The 18,361-nt window shown below is 43.8% G+C and overlaps 1 protein-coding gene across 1 annotated transcript in view; it reads left to right on the forward strand.

The window, feature by feature from the left end:
• Positions 1-18,361, forward strand: part of LOC120998141 (dynein heavy chain 5, axonemal-like) — a 268,121-nt gene that overhangs the window by 16,804 nt on the left and 232,956 nt on the right. The window contains 5 exon segments of the mRNA XM_040428685.1: positions 8,933-9,087; positions 14,111-14,356; positions 16,262-16,413; positions 16,959-17,132; positions 17,317-17,521. Of these exon segments, the coding sequence (XP_040284619.1) occupies positions 8,933-9,087; positions 14,111-14,356; positions 16,262-16,413; positions 16,959-17,132; positions 17,317-17,521 (932 nt within the window).

Consider the following 18,361-nt stretch of genomic DNA (forward strand, 5'->3'; position numbering starts at 1 on the left):
CAGAAGTTCGGGGAACGGTGTTGTGTAGATTTTATTATTTTCCCTTATAACATGGTTATAAGGGAAAATAATAGCATTCTTAATACAGAGCAACGGATGTGGACTGCACATTGAAGTGAATGGGTCTGCATCCGAGCTACAAAAACTGTGGCTCTGATGCGGACCCTAACAATGGTCGTGTGCATGTAGCCTAAACCTGGATGCTCTAAATTACAGAGCACCTGCTGGGACAAGGGTGACCTCGTCCAACAACCTGTCTGAAATGCAGCCTGCAGGTAAGGGGTCATCATCAAGTTTGTCACCCAGCAATAGAACAGAGGATTTTGAAAGATTTAGGCTGGGTTCACACTTGAGCGTTTTACAGCGCGTTCAAACGCGCTGTAAAACGCTCAACACATGAAAACCAATGCTTCCCTATGGCCCTGGTTCTCACTTGAGCGTTTTACAGCGCTGAAAAACGCGCTGTAAAACGCCCTACGCTCAAACAAGTACTTGAGCTTCTTCGGGGCGTTTTGACGCGCGTTTGTGGCCATAGGACATTGCAGTCAATCACACAAACGCGCGTCAAACGCGCGTTTACTATTGCAAAAAACGCTCGTCAAAAACGCGCGTTAAACGCGCATATCAAAGACGCTCAGATCTGAACCCAGCCTTAGGCCCCTGTCACCCAGGCACAGCAGGAATTTGTATACGCCAAAAATGGTAAAATGCACCGACAATTGAAAATAAGAATTTTTTCAATTTAGGGCACTAAAATTGGCACTTTTTTTTAATTAAAATGTCTCTAAAATAGTCCTTGAAAAGGCTGGAGAGATGTAAAAGGCAGTACAATGTGCTTAAGAGCATGGCAACTGCTCTGCAAACAAATGTGGATAGGGAAATAACTTAAAATGAAATAAAATAACTAAAAATTACTTAAATTATTAACCTGCAACTCAGAGAAGGAGGTGGATATGGAGTCGGAGGTTGAGGAGGCGGTGAATGTGGTGTTGTAGGTGGAGGCAGCAATGGAGGAGGAGGAGGTAGCCAACAATGTTTTTTTTTTTTTTTTTTGATTGGGGTAGGTAGCCCCCAAAATATTGGGAAAAAGAAAAAAAAAGAAAACAAAGAATCATTGCACTTGACTTGAGTAGAAGAATGTATGTTTGATAGTGATATAAATGTCTATTCTGCACAAGGTACAGACAAGTCTTGTGGGATCCAAGCCTGGTTCATTTTAATGAACGTGAGCTTGTCCACGTTGGCTGTGGACAGGCGGCTGCGTCTGTCTGTAATGACGCCTCCTGCCGTGCTAAATACACGTTCAGAGAGTACACTGGATGCAGGGCAGGCCAGCACCTCCAAGGCATACAGGGCAAGCTCTGGCCATGTGGACAATTTGGAGACCCAGAAGTTGAATGGGGCAGAACCATCAGTCAGTACGTGTAGTCATGTGCACAGGTACTGTTCCACCATGTTGTTCAAATGCTGCCTCCTGCTAACACGCTCCATATCAGCAGTTGGGGCCGGTTGTTGCGGCGAGGTGACAAAGCTTTTCCACATGTCGGCCATGCTAACCCTGCCTTCTGAGGTGCTGGCGCTGACACAGGTGCATTGGCGACCTCTTCCTCCTCCCCTGCCTTCGCCTTGTGCTTCCACTTATCCCCTGGCGTCAGTCGGGAATGCTCTCAGGAGCGCGTCTACCAGCGTGCGCCTGTAGTCGCGCATCTTCCGATCATGCTCCAGTGAGGGAATTAAGGACGGCACATTGTCTTTGTAACGGGGATCCAGCAGGGTGGCCACCCAGTAGTCAGCACACATTAAAATGTGGGCAACTCTGCAGTCGTTGCGCAGGCACTGCAGCATGTAGTCGCTCATGTGTGCCAGGCTGCCCAAAGGTAAGGACAAGCTGTCCTCTGTGGGAGGCGTATCGTCTGTGTCCTCCGTATCCCCCCAGCCACGCACTAGTGATGGGCCCGAGCTGCGTTGGATGCCACCCAGCTGTGAACATGCTTCATCCCCATCCTCCTCCTCATCCTCCTCGTTCTCCAGTAGTGGGCCCTGGCTGGCCAAATTTGTACCTGGCCTCTGCTGTTGCAAAAATTCTCTTTCTGAGCCACTTCTAAAAGACTGGCCTGAAAGTGTTAGAGATGACCCCTCTTCCTCCTCCTCGTCCTGGGCCACATCCTCTTCCATCATCGCCCTAAGTGTTTTCTCAAGGAGACCTAAAAGTGGTATTGTAATGCTGATAACGGCGTCATCGCCACTGGCCATTTTGGTGGAGTACTCGAAACAGCTCGACAGGGCACACAGGTCTCGGATGCAAGCCCAGTCATTGGTGGTGAAGTGGTGCTGTTCCGCAGTGCGACTCACCCGTGTGTGCTGCAGCTGAAACTCCACTATGGCCTGCTGCTGCTCGCACAGTCTCTCCAGCATGTGCAAGGTGGAGTTCCACCTGGTGGGCACGTCGCATATGAGGCGGTGAGCGGGAAGGCCAAAGTTACACTGTAGAGCAGACAGCCGAGCGGCGGCAGGATGAGAATGCCGTAACGCAGCACATACGGCCCGCACTTTATGCAGCAGCTCAGACATGTCGGGGTAGTTGTGAATGAATTTCTGCATCACCAAATTCAGCACATGCGCCAGGCAAGGGATGTGCGTCAAACCGGCTAGTCCCAGAGCTGCAACGAGATTTCGTCCATTATCGCACACCACCAGGCCGGGCTTGAGGCTCACTGGCAGCAACCACTCGTCGGTCTGTTGTTCTATACCCCGCCACAACTCCTGCGCGGTGTGGGGCCTGTCCCCCAAACACATTAGTTTCAGAACAGCCTGCTGACGTTTACCACTAGCTGTGCTGAAGTTGGTGGTGAAGGTCTGTCGCTGACCGGATGAGGAGGTGGTAGAAGAGGAGGAGTAAGCCGAATAGGAAGAGGAGGCAACAGGAGGCAAAGAATGATGCCCTGCGATCCTTGGCGGCGGAAGGACGTGCACCAAACAGCTCTCCGCCTGGGTCCCAGCCGCCCCTACATTTACCCAGTGTGCAGTTAGGGAGATATAGCGTCCCTGGCTGTGCTTACTGGTCCATGTATCTGTGGTTAGGTGGACCTTGCCACAGTTGGCGTTGCGCAGTGCACACTTGATTTTATCCGATACTTGGTTGTGCAGGGAGGGCACGGCTCTCCTGGACAAGTAGTGGCGGCTGGGAACGACGTACTGTGGGACAGCAAGCGACATGAACTGTTCGAAGCTGTCCGTCTCCACCAGCCTGAATGACAGCATTTCAAAGGCCAGCAGTTTATAAATGCTGGCATTCAGGGCCAGGGATCGAGGGTGGCTAGGTGGGAATTTACGCTTTCTCTCAAAGGTTTGTGAGATGGAGAGCTGAACGCTTCCGCGTGACATGGTGGAGATGCTTGGTGACGGAGGTGGTGTCGTTGGTGGCACATCTTCTGTTTGCTGGGCGGCAGGTGGCAGCGTTCCTCCAGAGGCGGAGGAAGAGGCCGAGGCAGCAGCAGAAGAGGGAGCAGGAGGGGCCTGAGCCCTTTCTTGGTTTTGAAGGTGCTTACTTCACTGCAGCCCGTGTCTCGCATGTAGATGCCTGGTCATGCAGGTTGTGCTAAGGTTCAGAACGTTAATGCCTCGCTTCAGGCTCTGATGGTACAGCGTGCAAACCACTCGGGTCTTGTCGTCAGCACATTGTGTGAAGAAGTGCCATGCCAGGGAACTCCTTGAAGCTGCCTTTGGTGTCCTCGGTCCCTGTTGACGGTGGCCAGTAGCAGGCGAACTGTTTTGGCGACGGCTGCTCTGCTTTTGCACGCTGCTCCCACTTTTGCTACGCTGTTGGCTCGGTCTCACCACTGCCTCTTCCTTCGAACTCTGAAAGTCAGTGGCACGACCTTCATTCCATGTGGGGTCTAGGACCTCATCGTCCCCTGCATCGTCTTCCACCCAGTCTTCCTCCCTGACCTCCTTTTTGGTCTGCACACTGCAAAAAGACGCAGCAGTTGGCACCTGTGTTTCGTCATCATCAGAGACGTGCTGAGGTGGTATTCCCATGTCCTCATCAGGAAACATAAGTGGTTGTGCATCAGTGCATTCTATGTATTCCACCCCTGAGGAATGGCTAGGTGGATGCCCTTGGGAAACCCTGCCAGCAGAGTTTTCAAACAGCATAAGAGACTGCTGCATGACTTGAGGCTCAGACAGGTTTCCCGATATGCACGGGGGTGATGTGACAGACTGATGGGCATGGGTTTCAGGCGCCACCTGTGCGCTTTCTGCAGAAGACTGGGTGGTAGATAATGTGAATGTGCTGGATCCACTGTTGGCCACCCAATTGACTAGCGCCTGTACTTGCTCAGGCCTTAATATCCTTAGAACGGCATTAGGGCTGACCAAATATCGCTGTAGATTCTGGCGGCTACTGGCACCTGAGGTAGTAGGTTCAGTAGGACGTGTAGCTGTGGCAGAACGGCCACGTCCTCTCCCTGCACCAGAGGCTCCACCAACACCACGACCACGACCCCGTCCCTTATTAGATGTTTGCCTCATAGTTAGCGTTCACAAAGCAAAGTAAAAAGTGGTTAAGTATGTTAAAAATAATTAACCGCCAATATAAACCCTGATGTAGGGTATTGCACTCAATTATTTTTTTTAAACTCTATATGACAGCGGTATTTGTGGCAGTCAAAATGTGACAGTCACCTATGCACGTGTAATCACAGATGTGCAGTATATGAAAAAAAGGTTTCTTTTAACAACAGTAACCTAATAGCCGTATTTGTGGCCTAAATGTGACAGTCACCTATGCAAGTGTAATCCCAGATGTGCAGTATATCAGAGGGATTTTTCACCACAGTATCCTAAAAGCCTTATTTGTGGCCTAAATGTGACAGTCACCTATGCACGTGTAATCACAGATGTGCAGTATATGAAAAAAAGGTTTTTTTTAACAACAGTAACCTAATAGCCGTATTTGTGGCCTAAATGTGACAGTCACCTATGCACGTGTAATCACAGATGTGCAGTATATTAGAGGGTTTTTTCACCCCAGTAACCAAAAAGCCGTATTTCTGGCCTAAATGTGAAAGTCACTTATGCTTGTCTAATCCCAGATGTGCAGTATATTACAGGGTTTTTTCACCCCAGTAACCAAAAAGCTGTATTTCTGGCCTAAATGTGACAGTCACTTATGCACATCTAATCCTAGATGTGCAGTATATCAGAGGCTTTTTTCACCCCAGTATGCCAAAGCCGCATTTCTGGCCTAAATGTGACAGTCACTTATGCACGTGTAATCTCAGATGTGCAGTATATCAGAGGGATTTTTCACCCCAGTATGCCAAAGCCGTATTTATGGCCTAAATGTGACAGTCACTTATGCTTGTCTAATCCCAGATGTGCAGAATATTAGAGGCTTTTTTCACCCCAGTATGCCAAAGCCGTATTTATGGCCTAAATGTAACAGTCACTTATGCACATGTAATCCCAGATGTGCAGTATATCAAAAAAAAAATTTAACCCCAGTATGCCAAAGCCGTATTTATGGCCTAAATGTGACAGTCACTTATGCACATGTAATCCCAGATGTGCAGTATATCAGATGCTTTTTTCACCCCAGTATGCCAAAGCCGTATTTATGACCTAAATGTAACAGTCACTTATGCACGTGTAATCCCAGATGTGCAGTATATCAGAGGCTTTTTTCACCCCAGTATGCCAAAGCCGTATTTATGGCCTAAATGTAACAGTCACTTATGCATGTGTAATCCCAGATGTGCAGTATATCAGAGGCTTTTTTCACTTCAGCATGCCAAAGCCGTATTTATGGCCTAAATGTGACAGTCACTTATGCACGTGTAATCCCAGATGTGCAGTATATCAGAGGCTTTTTTCACCCCAGTATGCCAAAGCCGTATTTATGGCCTAAATGTAACAGTCACTTATGCACGTCTAATATCAGATGTGCAGTATATTAGAGACTTTTTTCACCCCAGTATGCCAAAGCCGTATTTATGGCCTAAATGTAACAGTCACTTATGCACATGTAATCCCAGATGTGCAGTATATCAGAGGCTTTTTTCACCCCAGTATGCCAAAGCCGTATTTATGGCCTAAATGTGACAGTCACTTATGCACGTGTAATCCCAGATGTGCAATATATTAGAGGCTTTTTTCACCCCAGTAACCAAAAAGCTGCATTTGTGGCCTAAATGTGACAGTCTCTTATACACATGTAATCCCAGATGTGCAGTATATCAGAGGCTTTTTTCACCCCAGTAACCAAAAAGCCGTATTTCTGGCCTAAATGTGACAGTCACTTATGCACGTGTAATCCCAGATGTGCACTATATTTAACAGATGTATTTTTTTAACCACAGTAAGCAAAAAGCTGTATTTCTGGACTTGCAGACATGCAGATAGCCTGTGCTGGTGCACTATCGTTGCATAAAATGGCTGTCGATCATGTATTGATATTGACTAACTGAAGAAAAAAAAGTTCGTTTTCAGCAGTAGTTGGCTCAGGGCAGGCTTAAAAAAATTGTGCACTGCACCCACAAAACACTTTTGCTGTAGATCACTGAGTACAAAAAACAGTTCTTGATAAGATTTCTCCCTGATCTCTCCCTCACAGCAGCTGCAGCCTCTCCCTACACTAATCCGAGCAAAGTGACGGGCGGCGCTACGTGACTCCAGCTTAAATAGAGGCTGGGTCACATGCTGCAGTTGGCCAATCACAGCCATGCCAATAGTAGGCATGGCTGTGATGGCCTTTTGGGGCAAGTAGTATGACGCTTGTTGATTGGCTGCTGTGCAGCCTTTCAAAAAGTGCCATAAAAATCGCCGAACATCGAACCCGAACTTTTATGTAAATGTTCGGGTCCGGGTGCTGAAAACCCTAAAGTTCGGTACGAACCCGAACTTTACAGTTCGGGTTCGCTCAACTCTAGTCATGTTCATGAACTCTTAGGGCTCATGCACACGACTGTTGTTTGGGTCCGCATCCGAGCCGCATGTTTTGCGTCTCAGATGTGGACCCATTTACTTCAATGGGGCAACAAAAGATGCGCACAGCACTCCGTGTGCTGTCGGCATCCATTGCTCCGTTCCCTGGCCTTGCAAAGAAAATAGAACATGTCTTATTCTTGTCCGTTTTGAGTACAAGAATAGTCATTTCTATCATGGGGCGCTCTTTCTGTGTTTTGTGTATCCACAATTTGTGGACCACAAAACATGGCCTGGTTGTGTGCATAAGCCCTTATACTGACAGCATTATATCATTATATTATGGTGTCTCGAGCAGAGCAAAGCAGCTGAGTCTTAGGCCCCTTTCACACGGGCGAGTTTTCCGCGCGGGTGCAATGCGGGAGGTGAACGCATTGAAACCCGCACTGAATCCGGACCCATTAATTTCTATGGGGCTGTTCACATGAGCGGTGATTTTCACGCATCACTTATGTGTTGCGTGAAAATCGCAGCATGTTCTATATTCTGCGTTTTTCAAGCAACGCAGGCCCCATAGAAGTGAATGGGGTTGCGTGAAAATCGCAAGCATCCGCAAGCAAGTGCGGATGCGGTGCGATTTTCACGCACGGTTGCTAGGAGACGATCGGGATGGAGACCCGATCATTATTATTTTCCCTTATAACATGGTTATAAGGGAAAATAATAGCATTCTGAATACAGAATGCAAAGTAAAATAGCACTGGAGGGGTTAAAAAAAAATAAAAAATCATTTAACTCACCTTAATCCACTTGCTCGCGTGGCCCGGCATCTCCTTGTGTCTCCTTTGTTGAAGGACCTGTGATGACGTCACTCCGGTCATCACATGGTACGTCACATGATCTTTTACCATGGTGATTCACAGGTCCTTCAACAAAGGAGACACAAGGAGATGCCGGGCTACGCGAGCAAGTGGATTAAGGTGAGTTAATGATTTTTTATTTTTTTTTAACCCCTCCAGTGCTATTTTACTTTGCATTCTGTATTCAGAATGCTATTATTTTCCCTTATAACCATGTTATAAGGGAAAATAATACAATCCACAGAACACCGATCCCAAGCCCGAACTTCTGTGAAGAAGTTCGGGTTTGGGTACCAAACACGCACGATTTTTCTCACGCGAGTGCAAAACACATTACAATGTTTTGCACTCGTGCGGAAAAATTGCGGGTGTTCCCGCAACGCACCCGCAAATTTTTCCGCAACGCCCGTGTGAAAGAGGCCTTAGAAGACTCCGGTCACTTTCTGCCTGTGTACAATTCCCCCACAGGGAACTGTTTTCCAATGTAACTGAGGCTCCTTTTGATGCTCCAGTTGCATTGAAAAAATTGCAAAATACAAAGTAAAGTGTCATTGTCCCCCAGAGGTATTTTAATGACTTGTTGGGTGACATATGTGCCAAAAATATAAGTAAAAAAATATAATGAAATACAAGAAAAGAAAAACAAATGCCTGTGTTGACCTAAACAGTCACCATTATTGCCCGCCAACGACCAATGCAAAATAGGGAACTCATTTTAATAATTTATTTTGGTGTCAGTTTGCATATTTAAAGAATAAGGATATTTTTGAAAAAAAAAATACTTTTAACATATATGTTGATATATTTTGCATAGTTTCCCCAAACAAAGAATTTGAAACAAAATCTCTAAAAACATTTTAATAAAAAGCCCTAAGTGTCACCAAGCACACCAAATCATGAAAAAGTGTCTGGTCATTAGGGTCTTTTCAGGCCTGGTCATGAAAGGGTTACATTTGTATATCTGTGCCATGTCAGAATATTGCATACTGTATTTGTTCTTATCCATAAATGCCACCATGATACAATTATAACATACTGGGTCTCATTTACCGGTTTCCCACAGCACCCAGTAATGTTCCTGCCTTTGTCTCCTAAACCTCTCTATGGGATGCGATAGTCTGATACATGTTATTTTTTCTACTCAGCTGGAGGACACCAAGCCATCTTTTTCTTGGTAGAAACAAGTGACAAAACGAATCCATTAACCTGGAAATTCCATCTCAAGACTGATCTCCAAAAGTTGGAAAGTGTGCATATAAAGGAATCTTTTCCCACATTACTTTACTTTCTACGTTTTGAGGTAAGTGCAGCGTTGGCTCTTAAGAAGTAGGATGAGATAAATTATATATTTATGGCTTATCCAAAGGATCGGAAGAACAAAGGTCCCCTGGCTTTAGAAGTAACCATAGTCTGGTAGAACATATCACCATAAAATGCAGTGCAATCTGCAATCAGTATGTTATGGAGCAGAAAGAGCTGATATATAGTTTTATGGGAAAACATTCAGTAAAACTTGTAATTTATTCATTTATATCTCTAGGTGCTCTTTAACTGGAAAAGAGCAGTGTACATGCTAAGGTCCTTTTGGTATGCGACCTACTGCTGGCCTCCTCACCTACAAGAAAAGGGTTCAGGAAACCCCAGTTCTTCCCATCCTCAACTATTTATAGTATAGACAAATGTAAAAATATTTCAAACTACATGCATTTTATAGGCATTTTTACTTGCATTTAACCCCCCCTCTCCCACATACATACACACACACATAAAATACAAAGAAACCCTGTCTGAAACTGGTCTAAAAGCATCACTTTTAACCACTTCCCCTTTGAAAGACCAATCATAGTTTCGAGTTTGTTGGTGCAGCTGTAATTAAGTGTTCTTGCATGGCAAGACCCCTTATTGTGATCTCACATATATATTCTTATTATTATAGCCAAATTTACCACCCTGACTCCTCCCACAGTTTTTACACTACATAGACAGTAATATACCGAAATGTGTGGATTGTTCCCGATTGGTGTGCTATAACTTTGTGGAACGTTTTGCCGAATAGTTCACAAAATATCAGCGTTTTTGTGGTGAAATTGGTCCCATAGGAATGAATGGCGGAATGTTCAAAACTAGAGTGGGAGCTGACAAAAGCTAGAGTGGGAGCTGAAAAATCAGGACATGATTTCTAAACTGCCACCACTCCCTCATTTTCAAGCCCACCTACACAAATCTTATATCAAAACATTCAGCTATCCCTGCTGCCACTAAAAATGTCCACTGCTAAGCCATAGTCCTGATAGTTTTCACAATATGGCTATTTTATGCAACTTACGCCGCCCATTGACATTCATTGAAACTCCACTCCAGCCACCTCAAATTTGAAGGGCAATTTCTAAACTGCGACTGTGCCTTCATTTTTAATATGTCAGAGACATACTATGCATCAAAATGTAGGTCTGGGTCTTGTAATTCTCACAATATAAATCTCTTTGATGTAGGATTTATAATTTTTGAACTACAACCAGTCAGTGAAGTGAGCAAGTTGGAGCAGTTTGTTTTTAACCGCTCTTCTCTGCCCTTGCTGTAGAGTGAGTTGCCATCGGAACCCAGGTGTGTGAGCAGCCAGCAGAGTGACAAAAGCTAGAGTGTGAGCTGAAAAATCAGGACATGATTTCTAAACTGCCACCTGTCACGGTGGGAGTGGGGGAATATTCCCACCGTACGGATAATGGTAGCAACTAGGCCAGGACGCCGGGATCAGGGAGCAGGTCACCTCCTATTGCATCCCTAATCCTCTCCCTAACTCCTAACCGTATAAGCGGACCCTGATGGTGGGACGGCTCATACCCTGGATACCTAATATCCTGAGTCGCCATGGAAATCCCTAACTTAGGAGCAGGGGAGAGACGACCTGTTCATCCACAACACGGAGGAACAGGAGTCTCTAAAGGCCTAGAAGCAGGGAAAGGGAAACACATACAGCTTAAGGAGATGGCAGGTAAGCGAAACCCATAACACACTTACCTGCCACAGACACACTGACTGGAACTCGTGCACAAGTGCTGGTGTCTACACCAACATTAAAGGACACACCACAAACCACACAGGGACCCAGGACACCCATAGCTGCAAAACACATGAGACAGGTGAATGTCTAGTAAATAAGCTGGACACCAAACACCACCAGACATGAGACATGTAACACCAAACTAGAAATACAAACACCCACTCCATACAAATAGGGACAGGAAGGGAAGGAGACACCAGAATAACATTGAACATCTATGACCACAAGGGTGGCCCTACTGGATAGATGGTAAAGCCAGGAGCAGTGAACCACCAGCACACACCAAGGCTGGAAGAACTCTGGGCTTCAGGCATCCAGCAGAGACTAAATAGCCCAAGCAGCCACCCCCACACACACATAAACCCAGTGTTCACAAAACACTAGGAAGGGCGTTAACCCTTCCAACACCAGACAGAGGAAGAAAGCCACTTAAAGGGGAAGTGCACACACAAGCAAACTAAGCCACACATTACCACCGGCAACAGCATGCGTGGCAACCATGTCACGGCAATCACCCAGAAGGCCGAGACACTGCCACCGCATGCTCTCACAGCAACATGTTGCCGCGGGCAACCGCAAGTGTGGCAACAGTGTCACAGCGTACACCATAGGCCGTGACACCACTCCCTCATTTTCAAGCCCACCTACACAAATCGGCTGCTAATGTTTTTATAAATGTATGTTTTAATGTAACTGTGAAGCACTTTGGGCAACAACATTGCAATTAAATGTGCTACATAAATAAATAAAAGTTGAAATGCATTTCTCACTCCATCAAGCTTGCCATCTGCACTTTTTAAATTTGATCAACAATTGGTTAGTGTAATGTTTACTTACTCCAAATACGTCACACAGTTACTTTTTCATCTTCATAAAGTTACTCTGCCCAGTCCAACCTTTCCACAGTTACTCCAGCCACTCCAACCACACAACAGTTACTCAAGCCACTCCACCCAGTTACTCCGCCCACTCCAGTTGTAGACTACTGGTGAAGGCAAGAACACTTAACACAATTTCCCCAGAAATTGTAGCTTTTCTAGTTATTTATATTTATTAGCTTACCCAAAACATTTTAATTTGTTTTTATTAAAATGATATAGTGGGGTTTAGCTTAGTACCATTTTTATAGAAGTAATATACTTTTAAGGCCAAGTTCACACCACCACTATTGATTTCCATTGTTCTGCATCATTAGAGGAGAACAAGGTCCATTCAGTTTCCGTTTTGGAGTTTGCTTATTTAGCGGGACTTCATGCAGGACTATTCTTTGTTGTTTTTAATGGAAATTGCGAAGGAGGCACCGAACAAAGCCTCCAACGCAGATGTGAACAAGTCCTATCAGTAGTTATTAGGTGTAAGGGATCGTCTCTCTTTCAGGGGGTCACACTCACAGACATCTTCACAGACACCAGGATTTAAGGGCCAAAACTGTGTTTTATTGCGGCACGTCCGCGTAAACATAAACAGTTGTACAAAATAAACTCCTGCCCGTCTGGGCTCTACCTAAACACATAGGTTTCCCTGACTCACCTCTAAGTACCGCTTAATGTCAGGGTCTCAGGCTCCAAGCCTTAGCAGGTTTCACTCATCAAGCGTCAGTCCACACAGGGGAGAGATCAGGCTTTGCATAGCCTTGTGGCCCCTCAGTCCTCCTGACTGAGGCCACACACAGAGCTTCTGCTCCAGTATCACAGACACTTCTCCCTTCTCAGGCTGACCTACTCTGAGGCGCTTTATGCAAGCCTGATTACAGCAGGCCTCACCTGCGATCACCTCAGGTAGAAAGGAAAACCCGTTCTGGAAGGGTGTGGACTGGGAACTCACTCTACCAAGTCTAGCCACCAGTCCAAGTAAAATCCAGCCCAACAAATGTATACAGAAATGTCTCAGCAAACTATGCTTTGCTGAGTCTACTGCCACTCTCTGGATTTTATCTGTCTCACTCATCTGAGGTACCTGAAGTGGGACAACACACCTTCCAGCACTGTTCACATTACCACATAGGATACAAGGGAAAAAAGCACACATTTTCAAATTTTTACTTTTGTTTTTGTTTAATATCATCACAATACGTCCTATGAATTGGTTCCCCTTTCAGTTAATTTCATTCTGACAAAGAAGATGTACCATTATGTGTAGCTGGTGTGGGGATTCGCTCTGGTAAACAGGATAAGCGGACGCAGTATAGAGGCACCAACCAGTTTGTAAACCAAAAGTTCAGTGTTTATTCACACATTAGAAAGTTCACAGAACAAAAAAAACACTTTCAACCTTGCAGTATTGGTGTCAGTTCACACCATGTGGCCTGACCTGTTCTGCCAACAAGAGTCTATCAGCAGGCTTTAGTCGGCCTGTTTCCCCTCACATAGGTCTCAGCCCTCCACCCCGGCACAAGCCTCAGATCCCAATACAGGGGTCCCCTCTGCATGAACCCAGCTGTCTTTTTAAGGCAGCTAGGTGTTAACAAAAACCCGGACCGGCACCTGCAATCCTAATTAGTCCAGCAGCACACACTGGGAGAAGGAATACCTGCCTCCACATACAATTCTCTTTAGGGTCCATTCACACGTCCGTAGTGTATTGCGGATCTGCAAATTGCGGATCCGCAATACACCTGGCTGGCACCCCCATAGAACTGCCTATTCTTGACATGTTATATTTTTTTCCGGAGCCGCAGACCAGAAGTTCGCATCCATTCCTGCCCCATAGAGAATGAATGGGTCCACACCCGTTCCGCAATTTGCGGAACGGGTACGGACACATTCACGGACGTGTGAATGGACCCTTACTGTGTCACACTGGATAAAGGCAACAGTTATGTGGTTTAATTTTTTTCAACGTGGCTTTCATATGGACATTGGAATAATATAATAATTATTTTTATTTTTCACAGTAACATTTTTTCCCTGTAACCAGAGTCATTTACTGGGAAAAATGTAATCTCTGCTATGACACTTGTCACTATTACAGCTGATATTGGTCTGGCTGTAACCCAGAGGTCAACCTCATTTGGCTTGTTATATGACCAGTGTATCTAATAGAAGAAGTAGCATTGCCACTGACTGTATTATAAACCCATATTTCACTGTATAGAGTCCACTGGCATCTGACAGAAAGATTTTACTCCTATGGCTGCATTTTTTGTGCTATTATACTTTGCGCTGTCTTTTTTAGAGTTATTGAATGGTCCAGAAGAGGTCAGTTCATGTTTGGTAAGGCATTGAGTAACCATAACCACTACTAATTATGTTTATTTGTTCAGATAAGTCATGACATTGATGCTGGATTGATGGAGAAAGAAATATTCTGTGGTGAGATAAAGGAAAACCCAGTGGAGAGTCTTAGATGCTTATTAAACGAATTATACATCCCCCTTCTACGTGCTCAAAAAGACTGGGGCTTCTGCAGCCAGGAGAATGTCGAAGGTTTTCTTTCAGGCCTGGAGAAATATGTTTCATCTATTGATGAAGCAGCCACCATACCTGATCTGGAAAAACAGCATATCACGGTGGGTAATGATATCTATTTGTCTGTAAAGAATTTGCCTATTTTTTAACAACCCAAAGGTTTATATTTTGGGAATGTTCCTCTAAAGAGTAAGGATATAGGCCCAAGTGTATTTGACTATGTGATCTTAGCCTTTCAAATGAAGTGTGCATGCAAAGAGATATCTCCCAAGGAAAAGAACCATCTTACTAGCGCCACCTCTTGGAAGTGGTTTGGATGGACATCTGGCTTGGCTATATTCCCTTGTCAAATCCCAAGGCTTGTTGGAAAGTTGGATTTTGACTCATAGGGAGTCACTTCCAAGAGGTGGTGCTGGCGAGATGGTTCTATTCCTTGGGAGATATCTCATTGCATATTTATTTCCCATGAAGCATTGCCAATAAGTCTCCTTACCACGGAGTACTTCCATTAAGTCTCCATACAGGACTAGTCTCTTTAACCCCTTAGTGACCACCCATATGCCTTTTTATGGCGGTCACTAAGGGGCCTTAGGCTGGGCCCAGTCCAAGTGCTGCACGGGGGCCCGGCTCTAACAGCCCGTACTGGCAGAAGTGCTGATCTGGGCATTTTAACACTTTACATGCCACGGGCAATGGCGCCCGCTGCATGTAAAGTGCTGACAGAGGGAGCAGACTCCCTCTATCTCCCATCGGCACCCCCTAAATGCAATTGCGGGTTGCCGATTTGTGTCGAAGGCTGGCAGGGGTCTGATGTAGGCCCCAGACCAGCCTTCAGTAATTTTCAGCAGGCTGCACCTCTCTGGCACAGCCTGCTGGTCAATGTCAGAATAGCACTGACATTAAAATGCAATGCACTATAGGGATAGTGCATTGCATTTTAAAATCAATCAAAAAGCTGACTGTTATAGTCCCCTTGTGGGACTATAAGGCGGTAAAAAAAGTAAAAAAAAAACATTTATTCAATTTAAAAAATTACGCTTTTTTTTCCATTGAAAATACGCTTTTCAATGAAAAAAATTGCAAAAAAAATCTCCCCCATATATTTGGTATTGCCGCGTCCATAATGACCTGGACTACATAAATATCATGTAAAGCATCCCCTACGGTGATCGTAAAAATAAAAAAAAAGACAGAATTGCATATTTATTCTTAGTTGCCACCGAAGAAACCTAATAACAAGCGATCAAAAAGCGCCATTTACTCCATAATGATACCAATTAAAAATGCAATTCATCCCACAAAAATCAAGCCCTCACACTACTCCATAGAAAGAAAAAGAAAATAGTTATGGGTCTTGGGAAGCAGCAATGCAAAAACATTTTTTTCTTTAAAAAAAAAAGTAGTAAAACGTAAAAAAAACAATATGGATTTGATATCACTGTAATCGTACTGACCCAGAGAATAAAGATATTATGTTATTTTGAACGCCGTAAAATTTATAACGTAAAAATGCAGTGGCAGTATTGCTGTTTTTCCAATCTCCCTCCCAGAAAGAGTTAATAAAAGTTAATCAGAAAGTTATGTGTACCCCAAAATGGCGCCATTAAAAACTGCAACTTGTCCCGCAAAAAACAAGCCTTTATAAAGCCATATAGACGGAAAAATAAAAAAGTTATAGCTCTTGGAACGCGACGATGAAAAAAGGAAGAATAACGCTTGGTCAGTAAGACCCAAAACAGGCTCTTCACTAAGGTGTTAAAGAGAGTTAGCACCTTGCCTAAAATTAAATATACAAAACCACAAATATCTGTTACAATTTTTGAATAAACTGATGTATTATATGACTTGTTTCTTGCTGAATGTAGGCGTGTAATATGTTATATGAAATATTTTCTCCTGATTACTAAGCAATCCACAGAGGGTTTTAGAGGCTTTGTTGCCATTTTATTCCATCAGTACTACAAAAGGTGTTATCTCTTTAACTTGGTAAATGTTTTATGTTACAGATTTTGAAGAGACCGCAGAATATTGTCAGCCCTGACTTTCTTCTACAGAGGTCTGTAGTTCTAGACCCAGAGATTGTCAGTGAAAATGAAACCCTTATTTCTGAGTGGATAAAAACCATTGATCAGGTTTTGATAGAAGTCATTGATGAAAGGTAATAAAATCGCAGGCTTGGCATGGAAGGGAACAGGCCAGAAAGCCTGTCTCATTCATCATTTTCCATGCCTGTTATCGGCGTAGAAAATGGTCTAAATGTAAGACAGCAAGGACGCTGTTTAACATTTAGAACTGGCGCTGGATGCGTCGAAGGTTTGGAGAGGCCTGCAACTCTTCATAACTTCAGCGGATCCTCTGCCAGCTATGGGCCTTTATTAAGACCGGAGTCTAAAACGCCAGTCTTAATAAATGTGCCCCATTGTCTTCAGTAGATGACTAGTCATTCAGAGTCTTATTAACACCAATAGACATCTACTAATGTCACACTATTTTCTATATTTAAAGCTTATGTTAAAGAAGAACTCCCACAAAATAAAATTTTATTCTCTGCCCCATTAGAAAGGTACATGATGAAAATTTTAATGAAGGGATCTTTTTACCGGTCACTGTATTTGTGAGTTTTCCACTCACTTTTGGTCCTCAGCTGTGTCATGTGGCCGAAGGACACATGTTGAATTTCATGTAATGTTCTTTTTCCTCCAGGGTGCTAGACATTACCACAACTCCTCTGACTGAACTTGAGCGTTGGCACCACAGACAGAAAATATTGAGTTTAATAACTGAACAGTTACGAGGAAAAGAGTGTAAATCTGTCCTTGGTATTATGATTTCTTCAAAATCGCGTCTCCTAAAGAGATGGAAAGCAGTTGATATCAGGTTAGAACCTTTTGTCATTTCAAAATACTTTTCATCATATAGTGACGTGGAAGGTATAGATGACCAGTGAGAGGTTCTGTACATGCTTCATAGGAATAGCTTTCAACTGTGAAGAACAAATAATTAGCATAAACCAGTTTACTCTATTAGTATTAAATACCTCATGCAGCTCTTTGTTCTTTAGTATTACAGAGGCATTGAATGCTACTAAGGATTGTGTTAAGTACTTGGAAGCACTTTATCGTCATTTTGATGCTTTGAGCACAGACTACAATCCAGAAAACATCATAAACAGTATTCTACCAGGTTTCTTCAACAGTATCCAACAAATGGAGATGCTATCACGACACTTCTCAAAGAATGGATATTTGGGACTACTGCTCACGAAGGTAATTTTGTCACAGTAGTTATGCTTTAATTTGTACCATGCCTCCAATGTGGTATTTTAATGGTATTAATGTAATAATTCTCTTTTAAATAGGATTTCCACCTAAATCTAAAACCTGATTAATATGGGAGTAAGAGATACAGGAAAATGGAGTGTAGGCAATGTCAAGCAGAAGTTCCTTCTCTATGATTAAGCTGGCAAATATCTATAAGATGGGTTAAAAATCCTAGAGCAAGTCAGGGAACCAATATTTATCCTACCCTAACCCTTTTTGTACTATTTTTCAAAGTACTTTACTCTAACCAAGAGCATGACTTGATTCTAAAAAGATTCAAACCTTGGGTTCATAGTTTTGTAAAATGTCTATTCCACTTTCTGTCAACACTACTCAAGTATGTGAGTCTTTACAGGCATGCATCTTTGACCACAATATTTCTTCTAATGGTTGTCTTAATTGAATATATAAAAACTTTTATTATAACTGTGTGTGTGTGTGTGTGTGGAGATCATGAACCCCGAGAAGAGTTTAAAGAGGACCTGTAACCTCTCCTGGAATGTCTGTGTGTTGTGCTATTCCTACAATAAATTTAGAAATAAACTGACAACTGGGTGTTACTATTCCCCTTTTATAAGGGGTGTGGCCCTAAAGAATAATACACTGCTAGTACTGATTGGACAGGTCAGACTGTGCAGGGACAAACCCCCACAACTTGTAACACCCAGTTGACAACGTATTCATAAACTTGTAATAAAAGAGAGACAGCACCATATAGTGTCATAATACTAGATGCTCTACAATTGTCATTTTATGTGGATTTATCTACCAAAACAGATTTGTCAG

The sequence above is a fragment of the Bufo bufo genome, chromosome 4 (assembly GCF_905171765.1).
Source record: "Bufo bufo chromosome 4, aBufBuf1.1, whole genome shotgun sequence".
In the NCBI taxonomy this organism is placed as follows: Eukaryota; Metazoa; Chordata; class Amphibia; order Anura; family Bufonidae; genus Bufo; species Bufo bufo.